Here is a 15,650-nt window from a genome sequence, read left to right as displayed (position 1 = left end):
TTTCCATATAAAGTAATTAAAATATAAGCTTTTCAGATCAAAGAGCTTGTTTGTCTTTATGGTTATAAAGCTGTGTGTAAATGTGGGGTGCTCTGGAAATGATGAGTAATATTTTGTCTACTCAAAAATTCTGTTGGATGGCTATGTTTTATTAAATTGACTACAGTAGTTTTTTGGGTTTTTTTCACAAGGACATTTTTAGTTCAATACTGAGCACATGTGTAATTTGAACACTAATCTCTGTTTCATTATACTTAGAGGAATACCAAAGATATCTACTAATCTCAATAGGATTAGCCAAGATCTGAGGACTCTCTCAGAGCTGATCCTAAAATCAACTTCCCAATATGAAGTATATGTTCTTTAATTATCTTTTTTGTGTGTGTTATTCAGTGATTTAGAGAACCTTCTTTTTCATCCATATTGTTTCATTATTTTGTTCTTAACATCCCTGAAGCTTCCTGTGACATTGTGGACACTGTTGCCAGGCATGAACAGCAGAACACCTGTCTCTTCTCTCAGTGCCCATCCTCCTGGGAGTATGCAGTAGTGTACAGCACAATGTCCATTTTTAAACTGCAGTCTCCAGCTTCATTTGGGATCTTCTTACAGAGTTTCAGTCACTTCTAGAGACCAGATTGAAGAGAGAATATCATGAGATTTCCACCCAAACTGGTGACTTCAATATTAACATCAATTCTCTTGTTGTCATATTATAAAACCAAATCATCAGGAAGACTGATGAGTTTTTCTGTTACTAAGTTATCAGTCACCGGAGGTACTTCCCTTGTGCCTTGACCCTTCCTAGAGGTCTGCCAAAAAAATTCGTCATGGACTCCTGCCCTGCGTTTCCCTTGGGTTTCTCCTCTCCTCAAACTGTTTGCTAGTGCTCCAGTCAGAATAAGAATTTCAACTTCTTTTTCACAAGAGAACAAAAAGTTCTTTTCATCCTCATCTTGCTTGGTTTTCTCAAAATACATTTTCTCCCTATTTGATGAGGGCATCATCAATAGGAGTGCTGATACTCCAGAGATGGGATCCAGCTGCCTTAACATTATGTTGTATCACTGTGGATGCAGAAAATGCCTTGCTGCATAGGACTAACATGGGCTTAGTCATACCTTCAGGAGCAGTGATTAAGGGCCAACAACTACCCTGTAGTTTCTAAAATGATGCTGGATGCCTGTGCTTGGCAGCTGAATCACTCGTAGTTGCCCTCATGTAGTTGCATAAGCATATGCATCTAGTGCTGTTCTGGTCGGTCAGCAGCCAAGACATCTACATGGGGCTGGCAGATGTGACAAAGGACTTGGAAAGTCACAGTGGCAGTTAAAAGCCAGGCAGGGTGCCCAAAGTTAGACAGTGGACCTCAGCGCAAAGGCAACTTAATCAAGATCCAAATACCCCTCCAGTAGATTGGGAGTTTTAACATTAAGGATTGAGAATTGTTTGTGGTCTTTAGTAATCTTTTTGATTTATCACATTTGAGCAATAGAGTATGTAACAATGTGTGAAGTCTAGAAGGAATATGAAGGAATTCACCAATGTTTTTGTATGGTTAGATTTTAATTTCTGAAAATGTATTTTTGCTCTCTTGCAAAGTTCATTTTGATAGATTGTAAGAAGACTGAGCTTGAATATGTGGGAGATTTGTTTTTCACAGTCATATGTAGATATTTACCTGAGGGAAAAGATAACTGAGTTAATGAGGAAAGAAGAATGCTTGAAAGTTTACTCTTTTCTATCCTGAAATCTGAACAAGGAATAAATAATTCTAGAACTGTTTAGGTTTTGATATTTCTCCATGTTTAAGAGATAGAAATTTCTGCAAGATTTGTAGAACTCTATCACTGTTGTCAGCTGGTACCAATGCAGGTTTGATTGTGTTTTGCAATACACAGTGAGCTCAGAATAAATGAGTGTTCTACCTACATATCAGTTACGAACAGCAGAGGGAAAAAAATTAAATATTTTTGTATATAGCTCAAGTCAACACTGATTTCATGTCTACTCCACTAGTGTAAGAATGAAGTCATTAAGCTTGGAACTGATAGTAAAGCCTGATGATCACCATCTGACAGGAAACACATGAGAGGAGTAAAAGCCATATGGGTGCCTCTCTGAGTTGTTTTCTGTAGTGAGGGGAACAACATCATTTTATTGCAATGGTATAAACAGGAGATATGAACCTCTACAAGATTCAGTAAGGGGTGGAGATAAGAGTAAATATATGGTTTCAGTGTATTTTGTTCTGTGATTCTTTTGAAGTTGAATAAGTAGGTACTCTTTTAGCAGCAGCAGTCTCAGTTTCCCTTCTTTGCCTCTTAGTAAGAGGTATATGAGTAATGCTAATGGTAAGTATTGTGCCATACTTCACAGGGAAAAATGACCACTCATAAGCTAATACAAAATAATGCTTTCTTTAAAAATTGTTTAGTAGCTGAGATTAGAACATTGGGTAACCACTTTGGACTAGTTGCTTAATTTCATTTTCATTCTATCCTAACGGCAGCAAGCAGATCTATTTTATAATTCACATATAAAAAAGATTCAGTATTTTTATCCTTAAGTCTTGATGTAGTTGACCACTCGTGACATAGAGTTTCATTGTATTCTGTTAACAGATTTTTTCAGTCCTCCTCTCAGCAAGTAGAAAATGAATAGCAGCAAAATATATTGAAACAGATTCCTATACCTCTATAAAATACACGAGTAATTCAGAGTTAAGGGCAACTGCCTAATATAGAAAAGTTTGCCCATGGGTATCAACAGTGTGCTGGAAATGTACCTGTTAGCTTTTGTGTGACTTCACTATATGAAATCCTTCGCTTAGTTCAATGTTATAAGTTTTTAAATTGAGATGAGAATCAGAAACCAAATTTACTTAACCATGCAGGTATAGGTTTTTACACCAGTTTCTTTTCCAAAGAAATGTGAGAGTTGAATGAGTTACACAATTTTTGATAATCTGTTTTCATTTCTCTTCTGTTGGCATCTCTGCTCCCTAAACTTAATATAAATTTCAGTTTAGTGCCATGAGGGAAAATCACAGAAGAGGCTCTTCAATTTTATTTGCTTCAGTGGTTATTTGAGATTAACCAGTTTCCATTAATAATACTGTGATTATTTCTGTTGATATTGGTGCTCTGCCCAATATCTCTGAAATATGGACTGTTCACAGCCTACAGAGAAGCAGCTTCAGCACTGCCTGTCAAACTTATACAAAAATCATATTAAAACATAGGTTTTTTTATTGCTATCCTGGTCTTTTAGTTATTAATAATTACTTACTTATGGGTATTGGAATATTTACTACCTTGCCCTTATCTCTGTCCAAAATGGTATTTCCTTTAAGGAATCTCAATAATTTTAACAGATCATGATCACTTATTGATACTTCATAAGAAATACAATGTTACACACGAGTTATAGATGAAAGCATGTTACTGACTGACTTGTTTATCTGTATTTTACAGGATCTTTGAGACACTATATGATGACTGGCTGAAGAAAGAATTTAAATATTAGCTCTTCAGCTGTTTAGAAGTGTGTCTGGAAAACAACATAAAGCTGTGCTTGTGTTGCGGTGGATCTGTACGTTCTATGTTGAATCTACCACAGGCAAAAAGAACAGTACAGATGAACTAGCACAGGAAAAGCAGCTACTGTCCTAAATCTTCTGGTAGTACTGGTTATTGAGATGACTGCAGTGACGTCACTGGTTTAATTATATAAGACAGGAAAAAGCAGCAGCTTGCAGTATGTGAGTTTCACACTGGCAGATTTTCCTACCAGCCATAGCAAAACCGTTGCCTTCCTAGTGAAGATGATTTTGAATGCTGCTTCCACCTACTATGTAAATCAAGCTGCATCAAGAGCTGTTGTCCAGTTGATATTATTCTGCATCTCTTAAGGGGAGTGGGTGTGTGTGATCCGTGTGGTCCTTTTTTAATACCTCTGGAGGAGCCTGAGCTCTTGCTTGTGCTGCTGAGAACAAAAGGTAGATTACGCTCTGACTGATCTTTTCCGGTTAGGCCTTCAACTTCTATAGCCTGTCAAGAGATTTCAAGTGTCAGCTATTCTACTGTGCTGTGTTTATATTATGTTTAGCATTTGGGTGACAACACGGCAAACCACTAGTAATTTGTTCCTGATGGATCTGTAAAGGTTCTACTGCAAATGTTCTTCAAGGCCATTTTGATTATCCACTCTTAACCAGCATTCATCTTCAGATGAGTCACTCAGTGCTGTATATAGTTCTTCTTTAGATTGGATTTGTCTGTTCAGGTATGATACAAGCCAGCAGCAGCTTAATGGAATAATAACTGCATTTTCAGTAAATGCTTTTACTGAGAATAGGAATGCTAAATAAAAAGCTGCACTGGAGAAGTTATAAAGTGGTGACTTCTGCCTACTCGCTAACCACCTGATTTTCCCCCTACTTTAATTTCTCTTCCTTCTGCTCTATTTCATGACAAATAATGTAATTTCTATAGGTTTCATCATACTGCCACCTACTTATCCACCCTCTCTTTCACAACTTTAAAAAAGGAAAAAATACATGTTTAACAGCTGATTTGCGTAGCAGTTACATTGCACTGAGTTTTTCATATGTTATATGATAACATTCAGATAGTATAGGGCTGTTAAATGCAGAGATACCTCTGTAGTTATTCTCTAAGCAGTATTTTCTTTCTGAGACATTTAAAACCAAAAATGCTGATCATTACTTTAAATTATACTTTTTTTCTTTACGTAAAAGCAAATATGCTGAAGCTTTTAATTCTATTTAATATTTCTGAAATTATTAACACTTGATTTTGCTTTTCTGTAGGCTCTCGTGCCTTTCATTATCAGTTTCTTCTTTTTCAACTGGTACGTGAGTTTTTCAATGAGTCACATTTTGGAATGAGTCATGTGCATATTGTTTCATGGAGACACATAAGCCTGTTATTAACATGAGAAATCCTATTAACTTAATTTGAGCTATTTATGTGCTTAAACTTCAAGATTAGTTAAAAAAAAAAATAACAAATTCCTGCCTTTTTGCACCACCTATGTTTGTGTATACTCTTCCTGCATACCAACTTAGGTCAAATCTACAATGCCTGTGGGATGGAAAGGCATCCCTAGAAACACATTCTGTAGCACAGTGTCCTTGCACTTCCATATGACTTGCTAGATAGAATTGTCTTGAAGCTTTCTGCTTCATGTACTAAGTTGTTTTTCTTGGTAAAGTAAAGCACTTGCAGTGCTTTGATACTAATCACTTAAGATCGATACTAAGTGTGCAATAGTCTGATTTATTAGTGTTAGGTACATGCTCAAAGTTAGACAACTGTTTAAAATGCAAGTTCACTTTATTTTATCTGAGAGAGAAAAATTAATTTAGCAGTTCAATCCTGTTCCAAACACAGACACTAGAGTGGAGTAAGTTATAGAAGTGCCTGTATTTCCATACATTAAAGAGAAGTAGTTTAATGCATAGATTAAACAAATACCTTGTAACAAATGCTTACTTTGAAACAGTTGAAACTAATTTGAGTGATACCCTAAGTGCTTTTTCAATTCAGGACAGTGCATGTTGTAGCTTCAGGCAGCTAACACTTCATGCTGTTAATTTCACACTGAAAAAACCCCACAGTATTTGCTTCCCAAGATACTTAACATGAAAATTCTATAGGCTCCAACTACTTCATAATTCTTAAAAAAATACTATAGTTAGATTATAACTACTAAAAACACTTAGTCGTCCATTCGCTGCAATTTTTCAGTTTATTGAATCCTTGAATTTTCTGTCATTTGAAAATCTTCACCTATGTGGCAAAATTAAACAGGACTTAGAAAAGAGTAAAGAACATTACTGAAATACATTGAAGTGTCTTTTGTTTTGCACTTAAGATATACTCACTGAAATACATTGAAGTGTCTTTTGTTTTGCACTTAAGATATACTCACAAAGTATTAGATCATGAAATATGAGAGTCCTGGTAGTGGCTTTTATGTGTAGATGAAATACTCTTGTTATGAAGATCACGACACTGTTCAAAAGCTTTTATGTTTAGTGAAAAAGTAATTAGTGAAAATTAAACCTTTTATTAGTAAGTGACTATCCATTGATGGGTCATTTTTTCTTTTATGGTTATTTAGCAAATCAAAAACTATCTTAGACTTGAAAAATAAAATTCCTTTATCAGCAGAAGAAAAGGTATCTTTTTCAGTTTATGCCTGTTGTTTTCTGATTAATTTATAGCCTGTTAGGTTCTTAAATCCTAAACTTTTGTTTTATGTATGTTTGCATCCTTTTATGAGAGTAGTGCAAAGATTATTAATTGTCATTATTTATGTTACATGCAAGAATGAATTAAAAAAATGGAATACGTTACCCTTTCGATACACATTCAGATGTACTCATTTTATAATCTAATTTTTACTTAAAATTTTGACCTTATTCAGTATGCGTTGTACTTGCCATCTGATCCAGGATGTATTTCATGAGTACTGTCAAATTGCTCTCTGGAGACAGAGTGAGTAATTTCTCGGGTGCTCATCATGATAGGTGTCAGTAGCACTTGCCCACTGAGGGGCAGCAACTACACATTTGTGTAGTTTTCATCATGTATGTGAATTACTCATGTTTGCCTACAGTTAATACATTTTACACAGAGTCAATTACCTTGTCTCTACTGACTTCGTGTTACAGGAATTTCTTTCCAGAATCAGGCATCACTGTTCTTGAGTTCAAAGCGTGTGATTTCTTCAGATGAGGTGGGTTTTTTTGGAGCCCCAGTCAGAAAATACTATCACATGCATCTGGGCAGATGTGCAGTGGTGTAGAGATCAAAATTCTGCATGTCTGAAACTGCTAGAGCTTGGACTTTCAGAGCACTTAGGCTCATATGTGACTGAAAATGGTCACAAAATCTCACAAAATCTCCTGCTGTAGCCTGACGTGTCTGCAGACTTGCCTCCATCATTTTAATGTAGCCGGCAGACACGGAACTGAAATGTAGAGACCGTCTTGGAGAAGTTTAAGTGACATGCCCAGCATCCCACAGGGATTATGACAGGGACAGGTACAGAGTACATATCTCCAACATTGAGCTGCTTTAAGTACAAGACTAGCCTTGTCCTCCTGATAACTGTTCCGTGATAGAATACAGGAAGTACAGTGAAACTCTAACCAGATGGAAACTAAGAACATGTTTGTGGAAGAATGGCAGCAGATGAGCAGTGTAAGGTGAAGGACAAGATAATGAGGATGGGAAACAGAAGAACACTAAGCAGGGAGAAGGCTGCCTTGGGGGATGTGGAAAAGGTGTGCCCAGGCCACCAAAACATTTCAGTGTTGTTTGTCTGTGAGACACAGGATGTAGTCGCAAATGAGGCTCCTCCTTGCCAGGATCCTTACTGAATTTCAGAAGGGCACTTTTGCTTAATGCAGAGATCCTGTTGTGGAAAAATAGTATCCGATGGTGTTATACTTCATACCCAAATGCTGTGTTTTTTTCTCTTCTGCATACCTCAGGCATTTTCCCCCCGGGAGCAGCCTGGGCAGCAGCAGGGGGAGCACTGAGAGCACACAACACTGTCCTGGCTCCGCCGTCCCCCGCTTTGCTGCCACAGCTGCTGGAAACAGCTGCTGCAGAGATCAACTTGTTCATTCTAATTTATAGAAGACATTCAGGAGCAGTTTCCCACTCTATTAGTTCTTAGTATAGTGTCGAAATAGAATACGAGACAAAAAATTTAATTTTTTAATTTTGTTTCACAACATAGGTAGGGTCCTTTGGACCCAGCAAAGGAGGAGTAGAGGCATACCTGTGTTAGGATCATAGAAAATACTTACATGGCCCTATGTCTGGGAAATTATTTCTTCAGAAGAAACCTACTGACCTCATTGTTGCACACTGAGTGCTAGCATTTGGTTATCAAGTGTCTGGTTGCTTTCTGTCTTCTGTAAGTGGAAGGATTCTGATTTTGTCTTTGCTGCTCCGTTTCAAAATCTCGTTTTCTTAATATGTGATATGCTACAAGATAAAAATAAGTTAATGCTAATGTCCAGGACTATGATGCAATAGCAAATGGTAAATGTCCTATTATTTTGTACCTTCAGTAGTTTGCAGATGCTGTCTTGCTCTGGTGGATACTGTCTGAGAGGTTATGTGCAATACTTCTACAAATGGACAATAATATGAAAAAAACAGAGATAAAAGAAGTAAAGATTTTGATGTTTGGTTTTCAGTTTCACCAGACACAGGAAAGTCTCCTCTGTATCCTGAAACAAGGGAATTGAGTCTGGGTTTGCCTAGCAGTGGCTGCTTACAAATGTCAAGACAGAAAGCAGACCAGTTTTCACTAAAAGCTGAGAAAAACAGGGACTGAAGGAAAGGTTTTTTATCACTTACTGTATTCCTAGAGAAAACTTGTTTAGATAATAAGGTCACATGGTAGACAGGAAGCAGTTGCTATCTGTAAAAAGAGACCAGGACTTTATGTATGTTTTATACATGGTGTACAGCTGCCTGAGCTGCGAACTTGGTAGCTGTGAATAATGGTTAAGATTAAAGCTGCTCTCTCCTTCTCTTCTTGTTGACTTTTAAGAGTGAAACAGACTTTTTCTGCTTTTTCTGTCTGTATTCATCATTCTCTCTGTTGATAAATATTGGCTTGCTCTCTTAAATCAGGAGAGAGATGTCAAGTTATTGTGATAGCGAATCTGATATACATACATATTCTGAGAGAATAAATAGCCTCTTTATAGAATAAAGAGTCCTTCAGTCTAAAATATCCTACTAGGCAAATTTTGCCTTTTATGTAGATGGGGACATGAAGAGGAAGGCTTCCATACCTAAATTTTCAAATTAATCTAAATGGTCATGAGTTATGAAAATGAGAGGTAATGTGTCAGGCCCAGTAGAGTCTGAAGAAAATTTGCCATTAATTGTAGTGGTCCAATGTCCTTACACTACATCTTTCTACTCTTTCACTGCTATATCATTATTATTATTCTTTCTCGTATACATAGAGAAATTACTTTGTTAGCCTCTTACTACTATAAGCAATGTTTAATACTTAATTCAGTGTTTCAGTAAAAACTAAAACTTTTAATAAAGCTTTTATTCCCTATTAATATCTTGCAGTTTCTCTACTAATTTTTCCTTTTGCATATCATATCTAATATCATGTAGGGTTTTCTGTCTGTTTTGTTTGAGGATATATGATGCTTATACTCATGTCTCTTCTAACTTAGGGAGAAGCGGCCTTTTGGAAGGTTAGTATTGCAGTTTATATCGACTTTGCCATTTCATAATGTCTAATTCAATTAATTGAGCAACTGTGATTTAGGGGGCATTTTCTAACTATGTTAACTTTTATTTTTTTTTCCCCTCAAAACAGGCATAAATAAAAGGTTCTTATTTGTGTCTATTTTTCTTTAGTTGGCAGAAGTATCTTCCTCTCTATTTATTTATTTATTTTCCGAGAAGTGGGCATAAATAACTTTGGTTTCACTAAAACTCTCCCTTCAGGGCTATTTCAAGGCTTCCCAGCAGCGCACACAGAATTAGATTTTCATGTTCAAGGGATCTCTAAGGAGGCAAAATTAAATTATGCAACAGAACAGAAAAATTAGGGAGTTCTGGGAAAGGAATGAAGGCTGTGAGAGGATAACAGAAAACAGAGTGGTCTGGGTTTGGAGTTTTATGGGTTTGTGTGACAGTCTGAGGTCTGTGAGTTGATTTGTAGATCTTCCTGTATCTCATTTTTCTCCTCCTAACGCATTCCTCTCCCCAGGCTGTGCAAACCTGGTCTATGAAATTTGGGGGACTTGTGCTTCCTGTTTCTCTCATACAGCTGTTAACTCTTTTCCCTGCTCTTTGCAAACGCAGCTCTCTTTCCTCGCAGTAAATCCAGCGTATCTCTTTGTGCCATTGTCTTGGAAGAACAGGGCTTCTCATAGTGGGGATGGGTGAGAAAATGATAGCAATAACTGTTTCTTGACCCTTCACATAGGTTTTCCCTAATGGTTCCTTTTTAGTGCTTTATGAGTAGCAGAAATCTGAGCAAGACAAAAATTCAGTATAAGTAATTCAGTATAAGAAGAGCTAACCGTACTCTGCAGTAGTCTGTAAATTAGCCTGTATCATGTTCATACCTGGATTGTCTACTGGCATGGGAGTACCAGTTAGTTTATTCCAATAGTGTGTGTAATGAACTCTGACATTGACTATCTTTTTTTGAGTGATCAGGAGATCTGACTATATAATATTTCCTACTTCTCTTTCATATTGACATTAAATTTCTGTGATTCTCAGTCTATCTTAGGCTATTTATATAGAATGCATCTAATGGAAATAATAGAACTCTCATTCTGCTTGTGTATTTTTCCCCGATCATTCAGTAATTATTTGGTATGGGTTTTTTTCACTCTGTTCCTGAAATGGCTAAATACTCATATGTTCTCCCTTCAGTGATTCAAATATATTGAATTTCATTATTCATCTTCCTTTAGTTGTGTTTAAAAATTCTCACTGATATTATGAGTGTGTATTTTTTTCCTTTAGAAGGTACACTGACATTTTTCTGTGACTTTTGTCTTCATTCAGTTTCATTGGCTTGTAAGGTCACAGCTAATATTTGTTACCTGCTTTCCTGTGCCGAGTACTGCTGCAGTTCTTTGCTTTTTGCTCCAGGGGGCAAGAAGTGCTTTATTCTCTGGTACAGCAATTCTGAGATTTAAAATATAAACGCAGGGTAGCCACCATGAAAGATGGCGTCATAAATAGAGAGGAAAGGCTTGTAGTCTGCTTCCTTTGTCTATGCAAATACATAGCAATAATAGTCTTTCACAACCCACACTCTGCAAAATTAACCCAATCCTTTTAATAATCAGTGTGAGAATATTGGTTGCTATGGCAACACATTCTGTGGTACTACTTGAGTGTCAAAATAACCTAATGAAATATCATGCTAAGAATGTTTCAAAATTGACTTTTAAAATAAAAAGTAAATAAAACCACCTAACTGTAGAAGATACGGCTAGATTAATGAAATCTGCAACAAGGGAACAACCATTTTCTAACCAAGGGGAATCAGACTAGTAGAGATGGATATATTGTGTTTCTCATCTTTGGTGAGCAAGCTGAAATAGAATTTAGAACTATTTTCCATGCTTCAGTTAATGGTATACCAGCCACACCTGTGTTAAGAAGTTACAGCAAGAGTCAAAAGTTAAATGATCCTCAGATGTCACACAATTTAAGTCAGTGCCTGTCTGTGTGGTGCCTTTGCTTCTGTTACAGTTTCCATCAGCTTGTGTTCATCTTGAGAACTGCTGCTGTTTCTGTAGTTCTTTCCCCTCTACTTTTCTTTCATTTCTCCATTTCCTTCCTGCCAGCAGACTCCATGCATTTATTTATTCTATTGGCTAAAATAATCCACACTTATGTATTGGGGTTTTGAAAGTTATTTTTATATGGGGCTCATAGCGGTGTTTTAGAGTTGAGGTTAATAGTTGTGGTCAGCCATTGTCTCAAACAGTGTTATTTTGGTTGAACAAAAATCCAACGACTTCTGAAAGAAGCATTTCTGAAGACAGCATTTAGTATCTGAACATCACGTAGGCTGCTCAAGCAGCTGTCAAGCAGGCTAGAACAGCTATTGCCTATTCCAGTTTAAGTATGGGTAAAGAATTAAGATGTAAAATTTACTTTTTTTTAACTTGTAATAATTTTCGTTGACATGAGATTGTAAAAATCATTTATTGCTGGGTTAACTTTCCTCCTTCTTCTCCTGAAATGAATAAAAGTTGCTCCTGTAATTCAGTTGGGGTGGACTATCCTGTGTAGCAAAATAACATAAATATATGGAAACTGTTATATCTTTCTACTTCTCTGTCTTAGAAAGTTAGGGTACTGGTTTAAGCAAAAATCAGGATTTTCCCCCTTATCACTGAGGCCAATATGTAAGTCACAATGTTCACATCTGAATGACTTTTCATGATACCTTTCATTCCTTTCAGACAATGAAGCAAAGTAAGACATTTTTAAATACATTTTTTGCCTACAAAATAAGCTAACACATTTATTATTGATAAATACAAAATAAAAATCAAAACCTCGTATTTTGATTGATTTAGTCCTTTTTTTTTTTTTCTGCAAAAACCTTGGACTCATACAGGCAAATGTAGTACAGCTGTACTTTTCTGAACACAGTAAAAGTGCTGAAATAAGATCCTCTCATATTTTCTTTCTTGGGGATTGTATTTTATTTTTTTAAAATGTTAGTTTTTGTTCACTGTGGAATATCCTAAACTTAATGATATTACAGCAAATTTTAAACTAAAATGAAATAAAAATTGCCAATTTCTTGATAATAAAGACAATAAATACATACTTTTACTGTGTATTATGTTCACTTATCTTTAAAGTATAATTGCAGAAAGCTCAATATGCACCTTCCTTAGAAAGTGTGATTTTCATACAGCATTTTAGCCGTTGAGTAGGAACCTTGTATTAAATAGCAGTTTATCTTTTGGAACTTATAAATGGACCATTCGTAAGTTATTTTCGTTAAGTGAAAGGTTTCTTTACAATATATGAGTGTATTTAATTTTAAAGTATTGTTTTTTAATGCACAGAGGCCTTCTTCAATGCGTTTATCACCAAGGGAGGAAGATGATGATGATGCAGGTGAAAATACATGCGGTCCTTCAGGTTTATGGGAGGCATTGACACCTTGTAATGGATGCAGGAACCTCGGATTTCCCATGCTTACACAGGTATATATTTACCTTCTCATCATAAAACTTAATAACTATGAAAGAGCTGCTTAATCTTTGCCTTAACTCTTACAGTCATGTCTAGTCTTGCCTGATTCCCTTCAAAATTTTTACCTTCAGTCTTCATTTTAATGTCAAAATCTGGTTCTAAAATTAGATGTTGAGGTTTGGTCATCCTGATGTAACACTTATCCAGATGAGTTTAATATTGAGACTGCTGTTTGTTTCCCCTGTTTTAGATATCTAGTTGCTGTGTTGGATAGCTTTCTTTTCCATCTGAAAAAAAATTTGAAGTCATATAATTTCCTTTTGGATAAGTACTCGGCTTCTAATTAATATAATGACATCTTAGCTACTTTCTTTATAGAATTGAGGACTTTGTGCTTAACTCGGCTGATGTAAGAATATAGCCTAAGACTTCTCTTTGAAGATTATATAAATCGAAAAAGAAGTCCCCAAACATTTTCAAATGCTCATGATAATACAGAAGAGAATAAATAAAAGTGGGTAATATACTTGGGTCTCAGTTGTAGCAATTCTCAGAGCAGACCAGCCTGCCGTGTCCACTGAAGCCTTCCAGCAGCTGTGTCCTGAACAAGTGATACTGTATCGCTACAGAACAGGATGATGCTTATTGCTGCTTCTAGGGTCTCCCTTGTTCTCTCCCTCCACTATAATTTACTACTCTCCTTTCTGTAGCATTTTTCCTCCGCTTTTTTTGTAGTATTGAATGAAGACCTGCCAAATTTCGGCTTAGCAGTCTGGTTTTTTTCAGTTGCATCCTTACTTGGCCCTGCATTTAAATAGCTTTGTCAGATTCTTGTGTACCAGATTGGAATTACATATCCTGTCTCACCACACTTTATACACTGTTGCTTTCATATCGTGACTGTACGTTTTATTCCCTTTAAGTCTTATGGGACTTGCACCTGCTTGAAGTCAATGCTAAAGCTTTCCCTGCAGTCAATGGAAACAGGATATGGCAGCTAATGTGCTTGAATAACAATGAGCACTGCTCTGTCTTTTTATAAGGAGCTTTTATATTCCTTTCCCCTTTCAGTAGCTGTTTTCTACTTCATACTATCCATCATTTTAGACATTTGGCAAAGCGCAGAGCTGTCGGAATTATCCTGATTTACAATAGGAGTGTTATAGTTACTAATTTCTCATTTTTAAGCATTTGTTTCAAAACATATTTCCTAAATGGAACTTTTCTTCTTTAAATATGTATCACCTATGGTTTAATTGTTGCTAAATTTTCTTATGATGAAAATGCATTTTGATGTGATTTTCTAATTTTAAAAAATGTTTTTGTTTTCATTGTTTGTTTTTAATGTAAGATATATGTAAAGGGTGTTATAAAACTGAGAAATGCCCTTGAAAAATAGAATCAAGCTAGCTTGATTGGTTGGTTTCTTTTTCCTACATATAAAGAGAGATTAATTTCAAGAACAATATAAGTTGTAAGGTAGTGATTCCTGAATTAGTTTTATTCATTGTACTTAAATTGTAAACTCAACCTGATAATATCTCATCTTCCTTGCTTTCAGAACTAATTAGATTTTTAGTTATAGGTACAAAAAAGATTTTTTAAAAGATATTTATTATGTGTTCATTCATGATATGGCAGATTGCCTTTCTAGGTTGTTTCTATCCGTAAAAATTGAAGACAGAGATAATTTGGTCTTTCGTTGATTTTATTTCTAAGAGAGAAAGGAAAGAAATTAGGTAGTGAAAAATCTCCAAATTAAAACCCAGTGAGTTTAGTTTATGAAACGTTGCCATCACTGTATGCAGTCTTTCAAGCTGTTAGCTAATCTGTTGGATCTTTCACATTTACTTCAGAATGCAGCAGAGAACATCTTGTTCTAAGGGATTGAGAACACAAAGTATATACTTCAATTTTTGGATTAAGAAAAGTATGTTGAATTGGTCTAAGAAATTATGAGAGATACGATGTGCAATAGCATGTTTTAGGTAAAAGTACAAAAATGTGTTTCTGATACTCATGCCAATGCACTAACATATCAGAAAGTGCAGACTTCATCATGAAGAAGCAATGAGATAAGGGTACTTGACATTATGTCTTAAAATCCATACTCTCCTTAAGATCTAAAAATAGGGAAGAATGTCTGTCGGTTACTCTTGAACACAAATGATAAGTTCAGTTTTACACTTTTCCTTTATTTAAAAATAGATTTTACTGTTATATAAATGTATTGTGTTTGCACATCAGAGGTGAGCAAACGTAAAAATTGAATCTTGCTTTGTATACACAGAGGCACAATGATAAAATGAAAGTGAGTTTTAGGTGAGATTATGAAAATGTCCATCTGGGACATAGTGAGCTAACAGTTTTCAGTATGGCAAAGAAACAGGGCAGTTATCTCCTTGACAAACTTGGTTTCTTTATTGCAGTCATGGAAAAAAGCTTGTCTGGAGGTACTTCTGGCATACAGTATGTCATTGCTGTCTGTACTGTGCTAGGAAGTGTCATTTTAGCAAGGGCTGTTATAGAAAATTCTATGTAAGTTATTCTGCAGATATCATTTCTAACCTGACATAGCAGTTATACAGGTATTCTCAGAAAAAGCAACTTTCTTCTACAGTCTCACAATTGGTGAAGTCCCGGAAGAGCTTGATGGAAAATCTTTGTGTCTTTTCAAAATGTCAGAGGTTTAGAAAGTGCCCAATTCTACATCAAAATGGACCAAACAACTAGTTTCATCCACCAAAAAAAAAAAAAAAAAAAAGTAGAAGAAAAAATCCAGAGAGCAAGGATACGCAGCTGGATTTTTGGAGACTGAAGTTTAAACATATCTTCTTATTTTAGCAGAGGGTTGAATTCCATTTGTAGCTTATGATTTAA

General features: G+C 35.7%; 1 protein-coding gene across 1 annotated transcript in view; it reads left to right on the top strand.

Moving 5' to 3' along the window:
• Positions 1-15,650, top strand: part of ANKS1B (ankyrin repeat and sterile alpha motif domain containing 1B) — a 418,757-nt gene that overhangs the window by 90,819 nt on the left and 312,288 nt on the right. Inside the window, 1 exon segment of the mRNA XM_032689488.1 lies at positions 12,641-12,781. Within this exon segment, the coding sequence (XP_032545379.1) occupies positions 12,641-12,781 (141 nt within the window).

This window comes from Chiroxiphia lanceolata, chromosome 5 (genome assembly GCF_009829145.1).
Source record: "Chiroxiphia lanceolata isolate bChiLan1 chromosome 5, bChiLan1.pri, whole genome shotgun sequence".
Lineage (NCBI taxonomy): Eukaryota > Metazoa > Chordata > Aves > Passeriformes > Pipridae > Chiroxiphia > Chiroxiphia lanceolata.
Note: the sequence above shows the minus strand (reverse complement) of the source record. Positions and strands in the feature narration are given on the sequence as shown.